Here is a 21,905-nt window from a genome sequence, read left to right on the forward strand (position 1 = left end):
TTCATTACTGACCAAGACTGGTCATTTAAAATTAGTTGTATTTATTTAAATCAGAAGATCGCGCACAAATAACAGTTTGCATAAGTTAAGTTAATATACTGACGAAATCTTGTATGCTGAGATTACAGCAAGTACAGATTGAGGTGCCCACCCTCTTATTCGGATCGCTCAAGTAAAAGCGAAACATGAATAAATCCGTGCATGACACAAGCGAAAATATATTAAATCACTAGCTCATGGAGGATATACAGTTACACCTGCTCGGTTCATTTCAGATATTCACTTCCGCAGTATGTCAAGGCATCAAACACTGCAGTTCAACACACTGAATATTAAAGGGCAAATATCCAAGCAGGTCGCGTGCCGCTAACCAGACTCATGTTAACAGGATGATCAAGCGAGCAACACGAGGGGATGTCTTGGACACCTAACGCACTGTTAGCTTACTAGCCTGCTACATGCTTTGCAATAGTTGGTTCAGGCAGTTTACGGAGCATGGTCTGAGGCCTAGCTTAATTTCGTGCTAACCAGTGAATGAAATAACTAAGTGCTTGTACAAATGCAGCGATCTGATCCATACGGATCAACCATTGTATCATTATTCATAGTCTAGGCGAGAATCGTCGGTGAAATAAGCGTTGTAACACATCTGTTTAAGCAGGCAGCTGCTAGCACTGAGTTAGCGCATAGAGTGAAATTATTTGGCTCTTACCAATAATCCTTCACAGTCCACTCTCAGTGTCAGCAAACCGCTCCGCGTGTGAAACTAACTTAGATGGAGCAGATTGCGGACTGATTTAGATGACGAGGAGAAAACGAGCTGCGACAACACGAACAGCGCTTGCCGAGATGCTGTGAGTAAGCCCCCCTTTACTATCCTGCCGAGTCACTGTGTCGTCCAGGCTGCTCGCTGTCCGTATCGCGTTTCTGGTTTTACTTCAGCGAACGGAACAAAACCAAAATGGCAGCTGGAGAACAGGGGCGGAGTTGCTCTGATAAAAAGGAACAGGAAAAGGAGGTCTCGCGATGAGTGCTGCAATTCTCTTCAGTCACTCATTGGCTGCCCTGTCTATGACATTACGGAAAACCTCTCCCTATGAAGGTAAAATAGTGCCTAAATGATTTGCATTCAAATACAATTTATATATTGTGCATGCAGTTTATTTTTACACTTGCAATTTGATTTACGCTTTCACGAATCTACTCTGTGCATGCAAATCATTTAGGCACAATTTTACCTTCATACCTCCCACTTTAAGTACGTAGTGAACATGCTATAGGGTTCTTTAATTGATATTCTGATGTGCATTTTGAACTGAACCACGTGAACCATTGTTATCATGTAGCTACCGATGCATAGCGCACGTGGGACTTTTGTCATCTTAAAAATAGCATTTACATGCCTTGTCCCAATGAATTAGGCTGTATGTAAAGAGTACAGTGAATCAATTATGCATTTAAAAAGAAACTAATCTGCTTATAAATTGAACTCATTTAAAAAATACACCAAGTGTGAGAAGCCGCCTTTAAAAGTAATATTCTGGGTTCAGTACAAGTTAAACTCAATCGACAGCATTTGTGGTGTAATGTTGATTATCACAAAAATAATACTTTAAAAAAAAAAGAAGAAAAAAATCGATGTTACAGTGAGGCACTTACAATGGAAGTGAATGTGGCCAATTTTTGGAGGGTTTAAAGGCAGAAATATGAAGCTTAAAACTCATGTATTATTTAAGATGAAAAGTTGTTTAAATTGTAATTTTTACACTCATTTTAGGGTTTGTTGACATTACATCATCATGGCAACCAAGTTGAAAAATGGCTATTACTTTACACAGAAAATGTTAGTAAGTGATTTTATCACACTAAAATCACGATAACATGCAGATTGTTTACGTCTTGTGGCTATACTTTGGAAACAGTGAGTATTTTAACGTTTATCGATTGGCCCCATTCACTTCCATTTTAAGTGCCTTATTGGAACCCAGATTTGTGCTTTTTTTTTACAAGAAAAGGACAGACGAGTAAAAATAATGTTTTTGTAGTAATAAATATTATGCCACAAATGCTGTCGATTGATCTTAACTTGTATTGAACTCGGAATATTCCTTTAAATTTCATCAGTTACTTAATGATTAAGTAGCAACTGCAAAATATAAAGTCATTTAAAAATTTTTGTTTTTTTTGTTACAATTAATAGATAATAAATAAAGTGTGGTTTGGTAACAAAACACTGAACAGAGTCCTTAATTATATGTATGTATGTATATATATCTAACATGCTTGTTGACAGCTGGCTCTGTAAAGTAGGCCACACTTACTTTACTTCGAAGCATGGAGAGAAAGAGAGAGAGAGCCTGTAACAAATGGTGATCAAGGAATAATGGATTGTCCAAACCACTTATGCAAAGTTTAAAAATCATATGTGCCACCTACTTGTAATGATGCTTTCATAACCCCTCTGCTTCAGCATATAGCCTTTTGTGGAACAACATACCTGTCCCTATCCAGATCACCAATAAATGCAGAAAACTGCTTTTTCAAGGCAGTGGCCGTTAAAATGAGAGGTTATTAAAGGGGCTTTCTTGTAAATGAGAGAAATAAGCGTTGGGGGATGGGGTGATACCTTATGACAAAGGCCAAGTGGGCCGCTTATTCTTGCCAGTTGTGCACAATAGTGGCAAATGTGCTTGCTCTTATCCTGCCCGAGTACCTTGTTTGTACCTGCAGAAAATGTCAACAACCACCAACGCATCGCATCTTTCTTCCGCCCAGGCACCTGCACTTGATAGTAAAAAAAACCCTCAGTCGGTGTGAGCCAGTTAGCTCACTGTAAAACACCATCTTTGAGATGATCCAATCTATTTTGCTTTTCACTGTAAAGCAAATCGTCTTACAACACAAGCTATCAATGCACAAAGCTACATAAACTGGTTGAGGATTAATGATCAGTGGTCTAGCCTTTCAAGCAAAGGAGTGACTGACTACTACCCCACATCCCGGCAAGTTGATCAATATTAAGTCCATTTTGTGTAAAGCTTTTATTATTTAAGAGATTGCCTCTCCAAACAGTTACGAAAATGAGTGACCAGCCTGCCTGTTAAGTGTCAGATTATCTTGCTATCTATCAAAGCTAGCGATCTGGGAAACGATGCGAGGTCACAACATGCCGTAGACGTTTTGCAAGGCGCCACTGATAACGTTAGCCTGCGAAAACGAAGCTTGTTAGCTTAGCACAGCCTTCTTTCAATCCATAGAGGAATTGTGAAGAGTGACCTAAACCATATGACGGCAGAACGCGCCAGCTTTTTGGCAAGAATAGGCTGCTTTTCTTTTAGACCTGGCTCGTAATGCACGCATCGCGCGCATTGTCTCGTGCATGCCGTTAGCTGGCTCTTTCTAAAGTGGCCAGTCAAATTTAGTCAAATTGTTGCGTCTGGCGAGCTGACTCCAGCGGTAAACACTTGGCTGTAGCTAGCTGCAACAGTATTCTTATGGACACGTTAGCTTGCTAGCATTAGCCAGGCACATAAGTATGCAGAACTCACCACATCCGATATTACTCGGCCTCTCCACGGTACTGAATACAGAAATATCTCGCGGGCAAAAGTTAAACAACAAAAATGTCAAATCAAACCGTTTCTGTAACTTTATCCCTGGAAGTGGCGGGAGCTCCGTGACTTTCCAGTGTGAGGGGAGGCTGGACGGTTGCCTGACCGGCTATTCCTTGTACCGTTAATAGCACTCTTTCAGTTCTGCAAGTGTTCTTCAGTTCATGAGAGTAGTACCAACATGTGCAGAGTTTGAGAATGTTCCATTATTCAAGATACGGGGATAGAACGCAAAAAATGTTTTTGTGTTTGACGATCCGATATATTTAGTGGGCTGATTATCAGATGTTAAACTTTTAAAATAAGTGTTAATACAAGCTTATTTGTGTAATTATGAAAACTTTTCATATATTTTGGCCGAAAACCATAATTGTATCCTTGTTATCCCCATCCAGTTACAAAGTAGGCTCACCCAAGCTTGGGCTGCGCTGTGCACTTTGGGAAAAGTAGTTTTTGAACGTTGAGAAGTGCTTTGCAAATAAGTGATAACAGTAGACTTATAATTTGTATATATCACCAAATACTTTTGTTAAAACACCTCAGATGTGTATACTGCCGGAATATGCTTGCGGAACATGCTTAAATGTGGATTTTTTTATTTTTTTTTTATTTTTTTAAAGAAGATCCTAAGCTTATAGGGCTGGAAGCGTGATAAATGGCAAGTGTTTGTGTTAGCTCTGCACGATGTTTTAAGCCATTTTAATTACTTGATGAAAGGTAATTCTGGGGTTTTAATATTTACTTTAAGGTTGTTCATGTTACAGAGTTATGTACTCTCAACATTAATTTTATATAGATTCAGAGATTAGTCAAAAAAAGCTAGAAGGACAGTCTATAAAACAACAGAGTTTTATCTGAATTTTATTGAAATTTTAACATATAGAGTGCAAAAAATAGCTTGGAAGAATATACACATAACAAAAACTATCATATTTGGGGAGGTGGAAGCCACAGTTACATTTCACAAACAGTAGCGAGAACTATACATACTGTATAAACATTAGAGCTTACTTTAGGATATGTTAGCAAAATTATTATACAGTATTTTTCATAAAGATATTATTATTATTATGCATTAGAAACTGAGAAAAGAGAGTAAGAGAATGATAACCAAACAAACACGCAGATGGACACACAACCATACAACAGCAAAAAAAAAAAAAAAAGTCCAGGAAAGAGAATATATTTGTAAAGTAGTTTCAAAGTCTCTTAAGATTCTTGCTCTGTGAGCATTATCATTTTCAATCAATAAAGGACAGTCAAGTTTGGCAGACTCATAGAAAGATCTGTACAACTTGAGAATATACAATAACAAAGATAAATAAAATAGTCTTATTGGAAATATTACAGAAAGTAAACGATTAATGAGAGAGTACACAGATGCACTGCCTCAACTTCACTATCTTAGAGCAAAAATCCAAGATGGATGAAGTGACAAATTATAACACCCTCTAAAGTCAGTACTTGGTGAGGAGCAAATGTTCTGTGGTTGTCCCAAAACAGGTCAGGATGCTAACATGTTTTAAGGGAAAAGGTTTCATTAAAGGTAAATTGTTCAGGTTATATAAACTTATGAATCTTGCATAAAAAAAAAAAAAAAAAAAAAACATTGTAAAACATTACAATTATGCAATCATTATTTTGTAGTGCTGATCACAAATATTTACAACCATTTATACCACCATAAAGGGATATTTCACTCAAAAATGAAAATCATGTCATTATTTAGTCACCCTCATGTTGTTCCAAATCTGTTCCAAATTGTCAAATGAAGTATACTTTGAAAGGTGAGCGTTTGACTGTACGCAGACGCTAAACGTTAGTGTCAAAACCAAAGAATACTTTGGGCTTAAGGCTGTCAGTGCCAAACATTCTGCATGACATCTTCTTTTGTTTTCCACAGAAAAAAGAAAGTCATATGGTTTGGAACAACATGAGTGAGCGAGTAAGTGATTACAAAATTTTTATTTTTGGGTGAACTATCCCTTTAATTGTGGAATATTTCAGATGTTTCAGTCTAATAATATAAAATAACATCCCCTTTTTCAAACATTAAAACGGCTTTCTTCTTTACACAATGAAAATCTTCTTATCAGTCAAATACAGTAACTGGGCTATTCCAATATTTGTGTTGGAGCCCAAACAATCATTGTACAGCCCGAAAATGTAGGCTCTCATTAATTATCCATAACCCAAAGATTTTATCGTTTAACATGGCTTACCTACTTAGAGCTTACGCTTTCCATAACATATATTTACAACCCTTTTCCTGACACACTTCCCCTTGGTGATTGGCCAGACCGCATTGCATTCCTCTGGCCATCTCTGTTACCCTCATCAGCAGTTGGAGGACTGTGACTCTGGATGGGACCGGGTGGAGAGGGTGGTGGGTAAGAGGGAGGAGGGATGGTCAGGTGTGGCAAAGAAGGCATTGCTGGGCGTGGCGTGGTGGGAAGGGGAGGAGGTGTTGAATGATGATACGAGCGAGGTCGGGTTGAGGGGGAAGAGCTGGCACTCTTCGCTCTATGCAGGGTCTCGGGACGGTCACTGATCTGCTCCAGCAATGAAGGCATGTCTCCTTCAATCTTTTCTAGCACAGCAGCCATTTGCTTTTCAATTTGTTCAATTACACAATCCATTTGCCAATCAGCGCTGGCTCCACCTCCAGGATCTAGACCTCCATACATAGCCCCACCACTAACAGAATAAGGGGTTGGACAGTATGGGATCCCATACCCAGTTGCACCATGGACCATCTCTTCAAGCTCCTGCACAAATACTGTTTTATCATGGCCAAGACTTGAAGATCCCAATCCTGGATATGTAGACTGAATGTTTTTCACTGACTGGCTACCCTTGTCTGATTTTCCTTTCTTCATCTCTCTGCTCTTGGGAATAACCTCTTCGCTAGCCCCTACCTCAACTGGCCCCTCTGCTACTGCTTCTGGAAGCTGTGTTTCACACCAGCTACTTGTGGCCACATCCTGCATTGTGTCAACCTTCTCTGTTTTAAGATGTTGTTTATTCCCAACTGACGAGGAACCAGTTTTGGCATCAGAACATAAGCCATGATCCATTGAGAGATTGGCAGCCATCTTACATTGATTTGGAGTATCAGGGTAAAATGATGATTTCTTCTCAACATTACCAACAGCTGTGGCCTCTGGATCTTTGGAGACATTGTTCTCTTGACTGTGTGAGGACTTCATGGCCTGGGTGGGTGTTGGTTTCTGGTTTGTGTCTGTTAATGGTTTGTCTTCCTTTTCACCTTTTGCAGTTTCTTTCTTTTCCTCTTTCTTGTTAGGCTCCTCCATTTGTAGTTTCGAAGAGCTGTTTGATTGGGCAAGGGGCTCTGTGAGTTCTAAAGGTGAAACAGTCACAACTCCTTTTTTCTCCTTCTCTGCTTTTCTGGGTCCTGATTTCCCCTCTTCTTGATTCTCCAAAGGCTTGCTTTCAACTGTCGCAACATGGGACATGCTCACAGTAGAAACTCCAGCCGAGTCTTTTTGTGTCCCCTTACCATTTAACCCATCTGCCCTGACCCCTTCACCTTGGCCTTCTACTACCACCTCATTAGATCCAACTTCAAATGCTCGGAGACGCTGCATGAAGGTGGTGACACGAATCGCTTTCTAAATGAAATGGAGAAATACCAAAAACTTAGTTAAGTTAAAATTAGTACCCAATGAATTATAAAGTAACATAATGTCTTCTTTGCTATAGAGGTGAAATGCATTGCTAACAATTTGTGGTAGCTAGTTTTCCTCTTTATTTCTTTGATGGAATGTAAACATAAAGGAGCGGAATAACTCCCAAGAGCATACCACCATTATACTGTATTTATAGGGCTGGGCGATATATAGAATATTGACAATACTGTAATCATGATAATTTTGTTGGTCATGTAATATTAAGCAATATCGTGAATATTGCATTGATGTTAATGCCATTTTTATTTGGCCACTACATTTCCTAAAGAGCGTGTTATTAGATTAACTTCAAGATCCTTCAGGGCTGCACAATGAATCAAAATAAAATCATAATCGCAATATGTGATTAATAAACTGCAAAAGGAAGCGAGTTCATTAAAATTAATACATGGTTTGTGTGCGCTTTAGAGTTAATAGGTGACATGCTTTTCTGTGTGCTAGCGCAGGTCTTATGATACACTGTTTTCAGCGGTCTTGGCGTGGATTGTGTGCATTTTGAAAGCAAAGTGCTGCATGTTCACTCATTCGAGGAATTCCAATCAACTGTAACCGCTGTAAGTTATCATACTAAAATAATTCTAAATTATAATACCTGTTTGGGTACCACAATAATAATTCAATTTTAATAATATTCAAATAGGTTCCAAAAATAAGTGAGTGAAGCTGTAGTTTTTGCACACCCTGTTCATTCACAATTAAAAAAAATTTTTTTATTACAATGTATTGTTGTATATTGGTGCATATACATACAATTGATAAAATATAAATCTTTGTGTTCATTATTTTTAACTAGATTTTTACTTAATGCATTAAACACTTTGAATATACATGGCTACAATGGCTGTTTGGTTGAAATGATGGACAACACTTTTAAGCCATTTCAGAGCAAATAAATAATTATCAAGATTTTACATCATCAATAGGCAGAAAAATATAGAGATATAATTTTTGTAGCCATATTGCCCAGCCCTATGTGTGTGTCATTGATAGAAGCATGACGTGAATCAATGAATCAGGGCCACGTTAAGTCATCTGAGGACAAACCACTTTGTCTCTTTCACTCTTTCTTTTTCGTAGAACCATTTTTGTCCTAGCTGACACATACACAAACACAAGGACAACTTTTTCATACACATAAATGTGACACTACAATGAAAAGTCAATCTGGAGATTTGTCTGAGTGAATGAAGGACTATCTGGAAGCCGAACTGGAATATTGAGGACACTGTGAGTAAAAGTCAGACGGCATATGATTGGATGCACATGGGACCAGCTGGGCAGTGATAAATTTGTTAGTTACTTGTGTGCAAATACACGGGAGGCTTAAGTACAGGGAGAGTCTTTCCAACAATCAGACTTGAACTACATATTTCCTGAGTGATCATTGTTTGAAGAGACAGGCCAGGCCATGAGACACTGAAGCCATGTATTGTTGTACACAGGGCATGGTGTGAAAGGAAATATGAGTGCCCAAGTCAAAGATTGTTAAACAAAGAAAAGAATCTCTGCCTCTAGGCTGCCCCGTGACAACAGTACCTTCAATTCCTGGGTATCACATGCAAGGAAAAAGCAAACATGAATATAATAACAATCAGAACCTTCACAGTGCAATTAAACAACAGGTTTATTTGCATTACCATCTTAATGGTTACTGTTTGCAAGAAAATTGAGTAATACAATTATTAGAGACACATGGCAAGCTGCACTTCACTAGTGTGTGATATTAGATTCCTCTTACCCTCCACTTGGCCTTTGCAAAGTTTTTCTCAAATTGTGCGCACACTCCTTCCTTCAGATTCTTTTCCGAAGCCCCATTTCCAGCAATCCTGTTTAGCATACAAGCAAAGGAACACTTTAAAAGGACAGTTCACTCAAATCATTCACTCACCTTCATGTTGTTCCTAACCTGTATGACTGTATTTCTTCTGAGGAACACAAAACAAGATGTTAGGCAGAATGTTAGTCTCTGTCTTCAAGTGAATGGTGGCTGAGGCTAACATTCTATCTCCTTTTGTGTTCCACAGAAGAAATCAAGTCATAGCATAACGATTTAGAACAACATGAGGGTGAGTAAATTGATGACAAAATGTTAAATTTTGGGGGGGTGAACTGCCCCTTTAACCCTTAAATGCATGAGAATTTCACCAAACACTCTTACACATTTGGGTCTTTAGAGAGCCGGCATGTATATCTATCACAAATGGATCTACAAAATGCCCAGATAGTGTCAAATTTTCATAGTATTTTTAGGGCAATTAGAAAATAATAGAATAAAATATATTTTGATGTTTTATTTTTCATATATCAAAGAGAAAATGCAACAGATCTAAAACAGGATTCATTTCACTCTGAAATGTCATGAGACGCAGCTGGCTGTCAAACACATATTGAGTTACACATAAGATGCATATAAACTTATTGAGTGTAAATAGATGCACAACTTAAATAATTTCAGTAGTACACCCAAATAACAATAGTCATATTATACTGTTCATGTGTTACATTTGCTATAGTTTACTTCCATGTTGTTTCTTCATTAAATAACAATGTCAAATGTAAATCAAGTAAATCACTGAAAGAACAGCGCCACCTTGAGTAAGAAATATCATGGATATACTGTACCATATGTATGTGTTCATGCATAGGGATACAGATAATTCACCATCGTTGATAATTCATTGTTGCACAGAAAATCTACGTGATATAGTATTTATTTTTATGAATATAGTACTCATTTCTCTTGTAATAAACAAAGAAATAGATATCCTGAGATAATAAACTTGCTGTATATAGATATGAAATAATCATAAATATCTAATTTATAGAAGTGTGATATAAAAACTATTACATAACTAGGGCCTCTAATGACCCTATACACTTTTGGTACCTAAGCCATTATAAAAATTATTTTCAATGCAATTTTGGCTATGTGGTTGTGTATTAATAAGAGAAAATTGAGGAATACTAAAGAGGTGTGGGCACAAAATGGATGAGGTACAGGGGGTGGAATGAGGTCCCGGGTCACTAAAGACCAGAGGTATGCGTTTAAGGGTTAAGGTGATGTACTGTGCCTGGAAAAAAAGCGGCTGTGTTTAATTATTTTTGCAGATATATGTGGCCTTACCATTCATGCAGAAGGGCATCTTGTGCAGGAATTCTCAGCATCTGGTCAACCTCCATCAATCTGCAAACCAACTCTTTGGCTGTGAGAGATGTAAAGATGTTTAGAGCACCAAAAAGTGAACTCAGGAAACCATTTTAATTGTTACTAGTTATGATCAGGAACTTCTCAGATCCTGATCTTAGTACCAGCGGGGGAAATGTCATCCCAGTATGGCGAATCAAATTCAAATTCTCCAGCAACAATGCGGCAGAAGATGATCCGGTTGTGCATGTCGGTGTTTTCCTCCTCTGTTTCATCATAGAAGGGAGGGTTTCCAGACAACCTGAAAATGAGTTTTTTATGATTTGTATTGTGTCCTGCTGTTTTGCACAACATTTCCTCACAGGGATCAAGGGTGAAGTGTGTAATTTCAGCGCTACCAAACGGAATTGCTAAAATAATGACTATTTCCTCTGACATTCCCCCCATCTTCCATTGTTTGGACAATCATATAATCCCACCCCCAGTTTATGCCAGTGGTTGCCTACAAATAGCTTGCCTATAGTAATAGTTAAATAAGCTAGCATAGGAGAAAGTATTTTAACATTGAAGAAAATTACACACTTCACGTAGCCTGTGTATTAAGTATAATCAAGGAAGTGCTGTTGAATTATCAGAGGGCAAATTTATAAAAGGATTTTCTTCAACTTCTGGCAATTTCGTGTCCCAGAAGTTGATTTTTCAGCAATGAGCTGATTAAAACGAACAGATTTCAACTTTTTTCTTGTTGTTGTGTCAAGGTCACACTAAAAACACTATCATTTATTTTTGGTACTTTTAAAATGCCTTTTATGTATAGATTTGATTGTTTAGCCTTGTCTGAGACCCAGATATTCAATACTAAACTATGAAAATCCATCATAAAAATGTTGCCCATAATAAAGTTAAGGTAACACTTCACAATAAGGTTCCATTTGTTAACATTAATTAACAACATTAGTTAACATTAAGCTAACAATAAACAGTACTTATTAAGCATTTATTAATCTTAGTTAATGTTAATTTCAACATATAGCAATAAAATCAAAATTTGTATGTTAACATTAGTTAATGCACAATGAACAAACAATGAACTAACAATGAACAATACAATTTTTTAAACTAACATTAACAAAGATTAATAAATGATGTAAAAATATATATTGTAAATTGTTTGTTCATGATACCTAATGCATTAACTAATGTTAACAAATGGAACCCTATTGTAAAGTGTTACCAAAGTTAGCGTACTTGTTAACCAAGCCAACAAAAGTGTCAGTGAAAAACATTCTTGAAATGAAAAATTAGACAAGTAATGTTTAAAGAAAACAAAGAAATAGAACAGTAAATATTACTTGTAAGCACAATATTTAAATGGATGTCATTTCCAGTCAAGCTGTAATTTCACCAAATTATGCAAAAGTGTGAAAATATTATTTTATGTGTATTTAGGATACATAAAATGCTATCTATTAAATTATCCTAAGCAAGGCAATGGAGTTGGCTATTTTACTTCAAAAACATTAAAAATGTGATTTCCACCACCATCATTTCCACCACAGAATTCAGTTAAACACAATAGATAATTTGAGAAGGTGAAAATGACACTGTGTGGGAATTTCCATGATTTTCAGAAAAAATAAATCTACCGTAATACATCTACAAAATGCATTTACAAAATGTACTTTCTATAAATTGGCAGAGCTGAAAGTGCCCGAAGTTGAAAAAACACCCGTTAATTGAACATACAGTAAAGCTTTCGAAAATAATGTTTTATAGAATCAAAGTCATAAAGAAAATAAAGGATCACTGACAAACCAGTGGATTTCCAGCATGGTGTCTTCAACACCAACTTACAGTATGTACATAATGACTCCCACAGCCCAACAATCGACTGGTCTTCCATACCGATGACGAGCCACCACTTCAGGGGCTGACACGGAAGATAAGTAACAGATGTAAATTTAAATGCCTAACATCCTCATGTTTAATGACATGTAAAGATCATTTAATGAATAAACATCAGGTACCAAGGTACTCAGGTGTTCCACAAGGTTCAGTTATTGAACCATTTTCAAATCTGGACAGGTAGAAATCCCGCAACACAACTTTGTTGTGGTTACTCTCTCTGTAGTACATCAAGTTCTCCAGCTGAAATGACAGAAGGAGGCACAGGGTAAAAAAAACAAAACAATGGTTATGAAAACAAAATCAATACTTTAATATAGAAGTAATGATAGGAGGAATTGCATGGCATTAGTCCAAAGTATGACTGAATAAGAGGTCACTCTGTTCCATATAATGTCGATATTACTTTTTTAGCTTGGCAGTGAAGGCCAGACAAGACACCACCTTCACCTAATATAATAAATGAGCCTCAGTTTTTTTTTTCCACATTTCAAGTATAGAAATCACCTTGCTGATGCCCTAGGTCTAGGAGATTAGTTTGGTGCAATTTTGTATACATTAGTGTATTAAAGCTAAATCAGCTTGCATGAGTACACCTTATAAGGTTTGTTGAAACTGAATGAGATTTCTCCCCAATTAGTAATGCCCAATTCCCAATGCACTCTAAGTCCTCGTGGTGGCATAGTGACTCACCTCAATCCAGGTGGTGGAGGACGAACCTCAGTTGCCTCCGCATCTGAGACCATCAATCATCAATCTTATCACATGGCTTGTTGAGCGCGTTACTGCGGAGACATAGCGCGTGTGGAGGCTTCACGCTATTCTCTGCGGCATCCACACACAACTCACCACGTACCCCACCGAGAGCAAGAACCACATTATAGAGACCACAAGGAGGTTACTCAATGTGACTCTACCCACCCTAGCAACCGGGCCAATTTGGTTGCTGGGAGACCTGGCTGGAGTCACTCAGCACACCCTGGATTCCAACTCGCAACTCCTGGGGTGGTAGTCAGTGTCTTTACTCAATGAGCTACCCAGGCCGCCGAGATGCATAGAGTATTAAAGAAAGCCTGATATTAATATCCTGCACATTGTCCAGTTTAAATAAATAATGCTCTCTCTATCTATGTGCACTAGAGGGCACTACAAACACATGTTGTCTTATGACATACTGCCCTATAATCTTAATGATTTTAGTATGAAGCATTAGAACCACTAAAGATTCCAGTACTGTTTATTTCTTTCATATTTGCTTCGCACATTAAGGGCACCCAAAGGGAGCAACTGCAATATTAAAGTTGTGCATTTTTATGAGTTAAAGAGGACAAGGTATTTGAGTAATATAACTGATTATCATTTAATAGTCTGCAGATTAGCACATACATATACAAAAGCATCCCCAGTATGCACATGTAATTGGATAAAAAACAATTAAAGCCTTTTCTGTGAGTCTTTTTTTTATTTATTTTTTATTCAAGGACACAGTAGATTTCCAGTTAATGTTTTGCACTAACATCTTTTAATGCATGTGTCTCATTTCACTTTTGAAAGTAAATTATTTGTTTATAAATGTTGCCACTATTTTGAATTTAATTTCTGCTCTGGAATAAAAATCAATGTAATCTTTATCTATCTTTTCATTATTACACACAATACGTTTCACTAAAAAACAAGCTCATTCATAGTAAGATTGCAAACCCACCTTTAGGTTTCTGTGGACTATGTTGAGTGAGTGTAGGTATGCCACTGCTTCTAAAACCTGACGGATTACGTTGGCGGCATCTCTCTCTGTGTAGTTGCCCTGGTCTAATATCCAGTCAAACACATCTCCACCTGTGGCCCTGTGACAAACAAAAGTTGAAAGAAGAAGAAGAGAGATTCGGATGTCTGTTTGTAAAGTGAATTCTTATTATACAAGACCTTAATGAACATAACTGCCTGAATTTGCCAGATTTAGCTGAAATGCTAAATGAAAGCATGCGTTTTTCAAATGTCACATTATTTAGACATTTAGGGTTAAGTAAATATTTAAAAGATAAATATAAATGTTAATTCAAATGTAAATCTTAAATTAAATCAATAAGCCATCAGTGGAGCTGAATATTTTTCAAATATCTGAAACTGTAATACAGTGGGGGCAATAAATATTGAACGCGTCAACATTTTTTTCAGTAAATGTATTTTTAATGAGGCTATTCACATGAAATTTTCAAGTGAAAACTCAAGAAACTCGCAAATGTAAAGAATTCACAACATTAAATCCATAAATAAAGTTATGTGTAATAAAAGTGGAATGACACAGGAAAAAAGTATTGAACACACCAACTGAAATTTATTTAATACTTAGTGGAGAAGCCCTTGTTTGTAATGACAGCTCCAAGACGCTTCCTGTATGAAGAAATTAATCGGCCACAGTATTCAGGTGTAATTTTGGCCCATTCTTCTAAACATATTGTCTTTAAATCTTGAAGATTCCAGGGGGCCCTCTTGTGAACCTTGATCTTCAGCTCTTTCCACAAATGTCAAATTGGATTCAAATCAGGTGATTGACTGGGCCATTCTAAAAAATCAAGGTGTTTTCTCTGAAACCAATTGAGAGTTTCCTTTGCTTTATGCTTTGGATCGTTGTCCTGCAGGAAGGTCCACCCACATCTCATCTTCATCATCCTGGTGGATGGGAGCAGATTCTTCTCAAGAATCTCCCGGTAAAGGGCTCCATTCATCATTCCTTCAATTATATGAAGTCTGCCAGTACCATGCGATGAAAAACAGCCCCACACCATGATGATTCCACCTCTAAACTTCACTGTTGGTATAGTGTTTTTAGGGTGATGTGCAGTGCCATTCTTCTCCAAACATGGTGTGTAGTATGACAGCCAAAAAGTTCAATTTTGCTCTCGCCTGACCAGACTACACAGACTACACGAGCTTCGACATGCCTTTTCTTTAGTAATGGAGTCTTGCAGGGTGAGCGTGCATAAAGGCCATGGTGGTGGAGTGCATTGCCTATTGTTTTCTCTGTGACGATGGTACCTGCTGCCTCCAAGTGTTTCTGGAGCTCTTTCCGAGTGGTCCTTGGCTCTTGGGCTACTCTTCTGACTATTCTTCTGACTCCCTGGTCAGATATCTTGCGAGGAGCTCCTCTGCGTGGCCGGTTGATGACGGAGTAATGTTGCTTCCACAAGCGGATAATGGCCCCAATGGTGCTTACTGGAAGATTCAGAAGTTTTGAAATACGTCTGTATCTGATTCCATCAATAGGTTTTGCAACAATAAGGTTGCGAAGGTCTTGGGAGAGCTCTTTGCTTTTACCAATCATGAGATGTTTCTTGTGTGACACCTTGGTAACGAAAAGCCTTTTTATAGACTATCAATTTACTAACCCAGCTGATATTAATTTGCACAGATAGGAGGCATAATTACTTTATGGATTTCAGCTGGTTCTTTACCTTACCTTGCCTTGGAAAACTGCTTTTTCTTAGTGTGTTCAATACTTTTTTCCTGTGTCATTCCACTTTATTACACATAACTTTATTTATGGACTTTAATGTTGTGAATTCTTTACATTTGCGGATTTCCTGAGTTAATGCTGATGTCTGGTAAAAATTTCATGTGAATAGCATCATTAAAAATATAACGTTGATGCGTTCAATTCTTATTTCCCCCACTGTATCTCCATGAAGCGCAAACCCACTTGTGCTAATACAGCTAACAGAACTGGGGGAAAAAAATGCTCTCAAGCTGTCGTTTTTTTATTTTATTTATTTATTTAAAAAAAAATGCCTATGTGTTCCAAAGTGAATACAATTAAATTTTCGTTTCATGTAAAGCATGCTTGATTTGTTTGGCGCCTAATATTAGATCAGTTCCCATAATTACAAGTTTTAATAAACAGCATACGATATCACACAAAAATAAGCCATAAAAGACCCCATGAAATCAAAACTGTAATTTTGTGGCTTTAAAGGAATATTTCGGGTTTAATAAAAGTTAAGCTCAATCGACAGCATTTGTGGCACAATGTTGATTACCACAAAAATGAATTTCAACTCATCCCTTCTTGTTTTTGCAGGGTTTAAAGGAAGAAAAATGAAACATATAATTTTATAAAATCACATGCATTATTCTGTTAAAACTCACGTATTATTTGAGATATAAAGTTTTTAAATCATCATTTTGACAGTCATTTTAGGGTTTTAGGGTTTGTTGACATTACATCAAAATGGCAACAAAGTTGTAAAATTGGCTATAACTTTACACAGTAAAGGTAAGAAAGTGATTTTATCACACTAAAATCATGTTAACATACATATTGTTTACATCTTGTGGCTATACTTTTGAAACAGTGGGTATTATAATGTTAATGGATTGGCACCCATTTTTGTCTAATCAAATGCTCTCTAGAATGAGAAAGTCTCTCCTCCAATATAACCTTTCTTAAAAAAAAGACAAGCCCTAAAATATGTCCTGTCCAAACCATTTAAAATAGTGTTGTTAAACAATTTCACTTTTGTCATTGGTCAAGAATTCCTGTTCTACATGACAAAATGACACAGACAGTCAGTGGCGGATTTAGGCATGGGCAACATGGGCAGCTGCCCGGGGCGGCATCTTGCATACTCCCCCCCCCCCCAAGATCCACTCCAACCGCCACTGCAGACAGTTCTATAAGATATTTCTGTTCTTTTTTATATTTTTACCCAAAAAACAAAAAGTTAATAACTGCATGTGCAGAAAATCTATGTTCTTTATTTAAACTCTCAGTCACTCGTTACTGTAACTTAACTGCTCTAATAGCATGTCAATGTCATTCACGCAAAAGCAGATGACAGAGTTCCCTATCTGTCACTCACTCGACGTTGTGTCGATGTAGTGACACTAGGGGTCACTCTTGGGAACCGAAACACCTCTGGTCTTTGAAAAAAGGCCAATGAAAATTGGCATACCACTCCCCAGAACATGCGGGTATAAAAGGAGCTGGTATGCAACCACTCATTCCGATTTTTTCTTCGGAGCCGAACGGTCGATGCTCACTGAGCTGAATTCCCACGGCTGTTCATTCACCTCTGTTGGATCTGACGCCGCATTTCAGCAGCTTCTCCCCCCTCTGCACTGGTGCACTGCAGAGATCGCCCCTGGGTGCTTCGGCAGAAATAAAAGAGTATATTCTTAAAAAGAGTATATTTCTCTAAAAGAGCGGCACACATGGAACATCTTTTTAAAGATGCCCTTTGGTTTGTGTGTTATTCCTGGTTGCGGTTGTTATCTCTCGCCTTCTGATGGTCACAATCGCTGTCTTTCTTGTCTGGGCGCTGCCCACACGGAGACAGCGTTCGTGGATAGGTCATGTACTCATTGCGAGAACATGTCCATGGCAACGATGCGGTTGCGGCTTGCTTTCGAATGAAAGCAAGCCACCCCAGCGGCTCCCCGCCCCGGTCCTTCTACCTACGGGTATGAGGCCAGCGCGGCTAGCACTGGGGGCGATTTGGGGACCCCAATGGGACCACCTCCGCCGGGTATCCCCCCACGGACCTCCCATTCCCCAACACGCTCGTCTACCCTGATCGGGCTTCCAGATGAGTCTGCCGACTCGTCTCACGGCGAGTTCGACCTCTTCTTTGGAGCCCACGAAGGTGATGATCTCTCAAGCGCAGCATTGGAGAGCGGGCTCGTCCAGTCAGACATGGAAGCCTCAGTTGGGCTCCCCCCTCGGGTACAGTCGCCCAGTCACAGGCTGACGTGAAGATGACGGACATGCTTTCCCAGGCAGCCGCTAACAGCCACGCCCCACCCCAGTTCCTTTCTTCCTGGAAGTGCACGAGGAGCTGACAAGTTCGTGGGAGGCACCTTTTACTGCCTGGTCCCAATCTTTCAGCTCCCCTGCCCTCACTACCCTCGATGTTGGGGCGGCCAAGGGCTATTCGTCGATCCCCCCAGTGGATAAGGCGCTCGCAGTGCACCTATGCCCGCAGAGCGCCACCACCTGGCACAGGCGCCCAAAGCACCCGTCCAAGGCCTGTAGGTTTACGTCGTCCCTGACGGCCAAGACCTACGGTGCCGCTGGATAAGCCGCCTCAGCCCTGCACGCCATGGCTCTCCTGCAAGTCCACCAAGCCAAGGTGCTAAAGGAACTGCACGAGGGTAGTTCCGCCCCGGGATTGATGCAGGAGCTGCGCTCAGTGACGAAGGTCACGGCGCGGTCTCTCAGGTGGGCGATGTCCACCTTGGTGGTCCAGGAGCGCCACCTTTGGCTCAACCTGGTTGAGATGGGAGAGGCCAACAAGGCACGGTTCCTTGGCGCCCCCATGTCCCGGGTTGGCCTGTTCGGCGTCACCGTCGAGGACTTTGTCCAGCAGTTCTCGGCGGTGAAGCAGCAGACGGAAGCTATCCGGCACATCCTGCCCCAGCACGGCTCAAGATCCTGCACCCTGTCTGCTTGTCGCCAAGGGCGTCCTCCTGCGGTGACTGCACTGGCTCCGCCGCAGCCCACCCCCACAGCCTGGCCCCAGCGAAGAGCCCACCGCAGGAAGCAGACACCACACATCTCACGGCCAGCCGCCAAGAACCCAAGAAAGGCTTCAAAGCGCCCCTGAGATGGGCGACCCAGGGACGAGGAAACCCACTGCTCTGGAACTGGTAAGCAGACCACTCTATCCCCCGGTGGAGGGCCAGGAGGAGAATCTTTTGTTACCTTTTCATTTAATTTCGCCGCATGCCCAAGTGGCAAAAGAGCGGTTTCAGCAAAAGAGGGGTTTCAGCAAAAGAGCAGTTTCCTTGTTCCCTGGGTCACATACCCAGTGCGTACGGCCGTCATCATGACCACTGTCCACCATTCCATCTCGCCAGGTTTGGCACTCCAGCGGCGGTCTCCCTGCCCCTGCACGCCCAGCTGTGGCACAAATCCGCCCCCGATATGACAGTCTCCACGGGTCACGAGGACAAGCCTCTTCCTCCCCTGTCCCAGGCTGTTCCGGGGGTGGTCAGAAGGAGCCAGGTAAGTGCTTCGATGTCCCTGAACTCAGCATGGCCACAGCACGACGTGGCACCTCAGGCTCTGCCCCGCCGTGAGAACCCACCCAGCCGTACGTCCGACGAGATTGTCCCGTTGGTCCCCCTCGCCCAGAGCTTGGATGAGTGGCTTGCGCTTTCCAACCTGTTGCGATGGCTGTTCCGGAACGTCCGACTCGGCTGTGTGATTCAGTTCGCCAGGCGTCTGCCCAGGTTCAGCGGCATCCACTTCACCTCGGTGAAGGGCGAGAACGCCGCCACCTTGCGCACGGAAATCGCTACCCTCCTACAGAAGGGTGCAATAGAGCCTGTCCCTCCGGACATGAAGGAAGGGTTTTACAGCCCCTACTTCATTGTACCGAAGAAAGGTGGTGGGTTGTGGCCAACCTCTTGGAGGTTCAGAGCATCTCTTTTCTTGGCTTGGAGTTAGACTCAGTCTCGATGACGGTGCACCTCATGAACGAGCGCACACAGTCGGTGCTGACCTGTTTGAAGGCGTTCAGACAGAAGACAGCGGTTCCACTGAAACTGTTTCAGAGGCTCCTGGGGCATATGGCATCCTCAGTGGTGGCCACTCTACTCGGGCTGATGCATATGAGACCACTTCAGCACTGGCTCCAGACTCGAGTCCCGAGATGCGGAGGTTTCGGCCATTGATCCAGGGCAAGGATGTGTTAGTTCAGACAGACAACATGGCAATGGTGGCATACATTAACCGTCAAGGCAGTTTACGCTCCTGTTGTATGTCACAACTCGCCCGCCGTCTCCTCCTCTGGAGTCAGCAGCACCTCAAGTCGCTGTGAGCCACTCACATCCCGGGCGACCTCAACACTGAAGCGGACGTGCTGTCACGACAGGTTACCCTCAGGGGAGAGTGGAGACTCCACCCTCAGGTGGTCCAGCTGATTTGGAGTCGATTCGGGCAGGCACAGGTAGACCTGTTCGCTTCCCGAGAATCATCCCACTGCCCGCTCTGGTACGCCCTGACCGAGGCACCTCTCGGTATAGACACGCTGGCACACAGCTGGCCCCCTGGACTACGCAAATATGCGTTTCCCCCAGTGAGCCTATTTGCACAAACCCTGTGCAAGGTCAGGGAGGATGAGGAGCAGATCATCCTGGTAGCACCCTATTGGCCACCCAGACATGGTTCTTGGAACTCACGCTCCTCGCGACAGCCCCCCCGGCGAATTCCCCTGAGGAAGGACCTTCTTTCTCAGGGATGGGGCACCATCTGGCACCCACGACCAGACCTCTGGAATCTCCATGTCTGGCCCCTGGACGGGACGCGGAAGACTTAAGTGGCCTACCACCCGCGGTGGTAGACATGATCACTCAGGCTAGGGCCCCCTCTATGAGGCGCCTGTATGCCTTGAAGTGGCATCTGTTCGCTAAATGGTGTTCTTCCCGACGCGAAGACCCCCAGAGATGTGCAGTCGGATCGGTGCTTTCCTTCCTGCAGGAGAGGTTGGAAGGGCGGCTGTCCCCCTCCACCTTGAAGGTGTATGTAGCTGCTATAGTGGCACACCACGACGCAGTGGACAGTAAGTCCTTAGGGAAGCACGACCTGATCATCAGGTTCCTGAGAGGCGCCAGGAGGTTGAATCCCTTCAGACCGTGCCTCATTCCCTCATGGGACCTCTCTGTAGTTCTTCAGGATCTACGGGGAGCCCCCTTTGAGCTCCTGCAGTCAGCTGAGCTCTTTAAAGACTGCCCTCTTGACTGCGCTCACTTCCATCAAGAGGGTAGGAGACCTGCAAGCGTTCTCTGTCAGCGAAACGTGCCTGGAGTTTGGTCCGGGCTACTCTCACGTGATCCTGAGACCCCAACCAGGCTATGTGCCCAAGGTTCCCACCACCCCTTTTAGGGATCAGGTGGTGAACCTGCAAGCGCTGCCCCAGGAGGAGGTAGACCCAGCCCTGATGTTGCTGTGTCCGATGTGCGCTTTACGCATCTATTTGGATCGCACGCAGAGCTTTAGAGTTTCTGAGCAGCTCTTTGTCTGCTTTGATGGACAGCGGAAAGGAAGCGCTGTCTCCAAGCAGAGGATCACCCACTGGGTCATTGACGCCATAGCAATGGCATATCACGCTCAGGACGTGCCGCCCCTGGCAGGGCTACGAGCCCATTCTACCAGGAGTGTGGCGGCCTCCTGGGACTTGACCAGTGGTGCCTCTCTAACAGACATTTGCAGAACAGCAGGCTGGGCAACACCCAACACCTTTGCGAGGTTCTACAATCTCTGGGTGGAACCAGTTTTGTCCCGTGTAGTGGCAGGCACAAGCAGGTAAGTCCGGGACAGCTGGCCGGGTGTATCGCTTGCGCATAGCGCCTTTCACCTCCCCTGAGCTGAAGACGTGCGCTGTTGACTCCCAGTAGTGTTCACAAACTGTGTTCCCTGGATGACTTCCTCCAAACCCTGTGGCAGATGAGTTTGCGGAGAAACTCGCTGCCAGCTCAGTACATGTGCTAACTAAGCCCTGTACTGGGGTAGGTGCTCTGCATGTGTTGGTTCCCCAT

General features: G+C 41.6%; 2 protein-coding genes across 5 annotated transcripts in view; both read right to left on the minus strand.

Moving 5' to 3' along the window:
• uba1 (ubiquitin-like modifier activating enzyme 1) overlaps nt 1-3,767 on the minus strand; it is a 62,868-nt gene extending 59,101 nt beyond the window's left edge. For 2 of the 4 annotated variants that reach the window (XM_051661405.1, XM_051661402.1), the window contains exon 1: nt 713-970. The gene's annotated coding sequence lies outside the window, so the exon portion shown is untranslated. Of the gene's footprint in view, nt 1-712; nt 971-3,548 lie in introns of those variants that run through there. The other 2 variants (XM_051661404.1, XM_051661403.1) reach the window with 2 other exon arrangements.
• A 689-nt stretch (nt 3,768-4,456) lies between these two features.
• The window catches only part of LOC127420474 (calcium/calmodulin-dependent protein kinase type IV-like), a 72,870-nt gene continuing 55,421 nt past the window's right edge, over nt 4,457-21,905 (minus strand). The window contains exons 5-11 of the mRNA XM_051662796.1: nt 14,077-14,215; nt 12,494-12,614; nt 12,321-12,396; nt 10,631-10,767; nt 10,446-10,524; nt 9,060-9,147; nt 4,457-7,243 (exon numbers count right to left, since the gene is read on the minus strand). Of these exons, the coding sequence (XP_051518756.1) occupies nt 5,867-7,243; nt 9,060-9,147; nt 10,446-10,524; nt 10,631-10,767; nt 12,321-12,396; nt 12,494-12,614; nt 14,077-14,215 (2,017 nt within the window). The 3' untranslated portion in view covers nt 4,457-5,866. The remainder of the gene's footprint in view (nt 7,244-9,059; nt 9,148-10,445; nt 10,525-10,630; nt 10,768-12,320; nt 12,397-12,493; nt 12,615-14,076; nt 14,216-21,905) is intronic.

Source organism: Myxocyprinus asiaticus, chromosome 29 (genome assembly GCF_019703515.2).
Source record: "Myxocyprinus asiaticus isolate MX2 ecotype Aquarium Trade chromosome 29, UBuf_Myxa_2, whole genome shotgun sequence".
NCBI classification, from domain to species: domain Eukaryota; kingdom Metazoa; phylum Chordata; class Actinopteri; order Cypriniformes; family Catostomidae; genus Myxocyprinus; species Myxocyprinus asiaticus.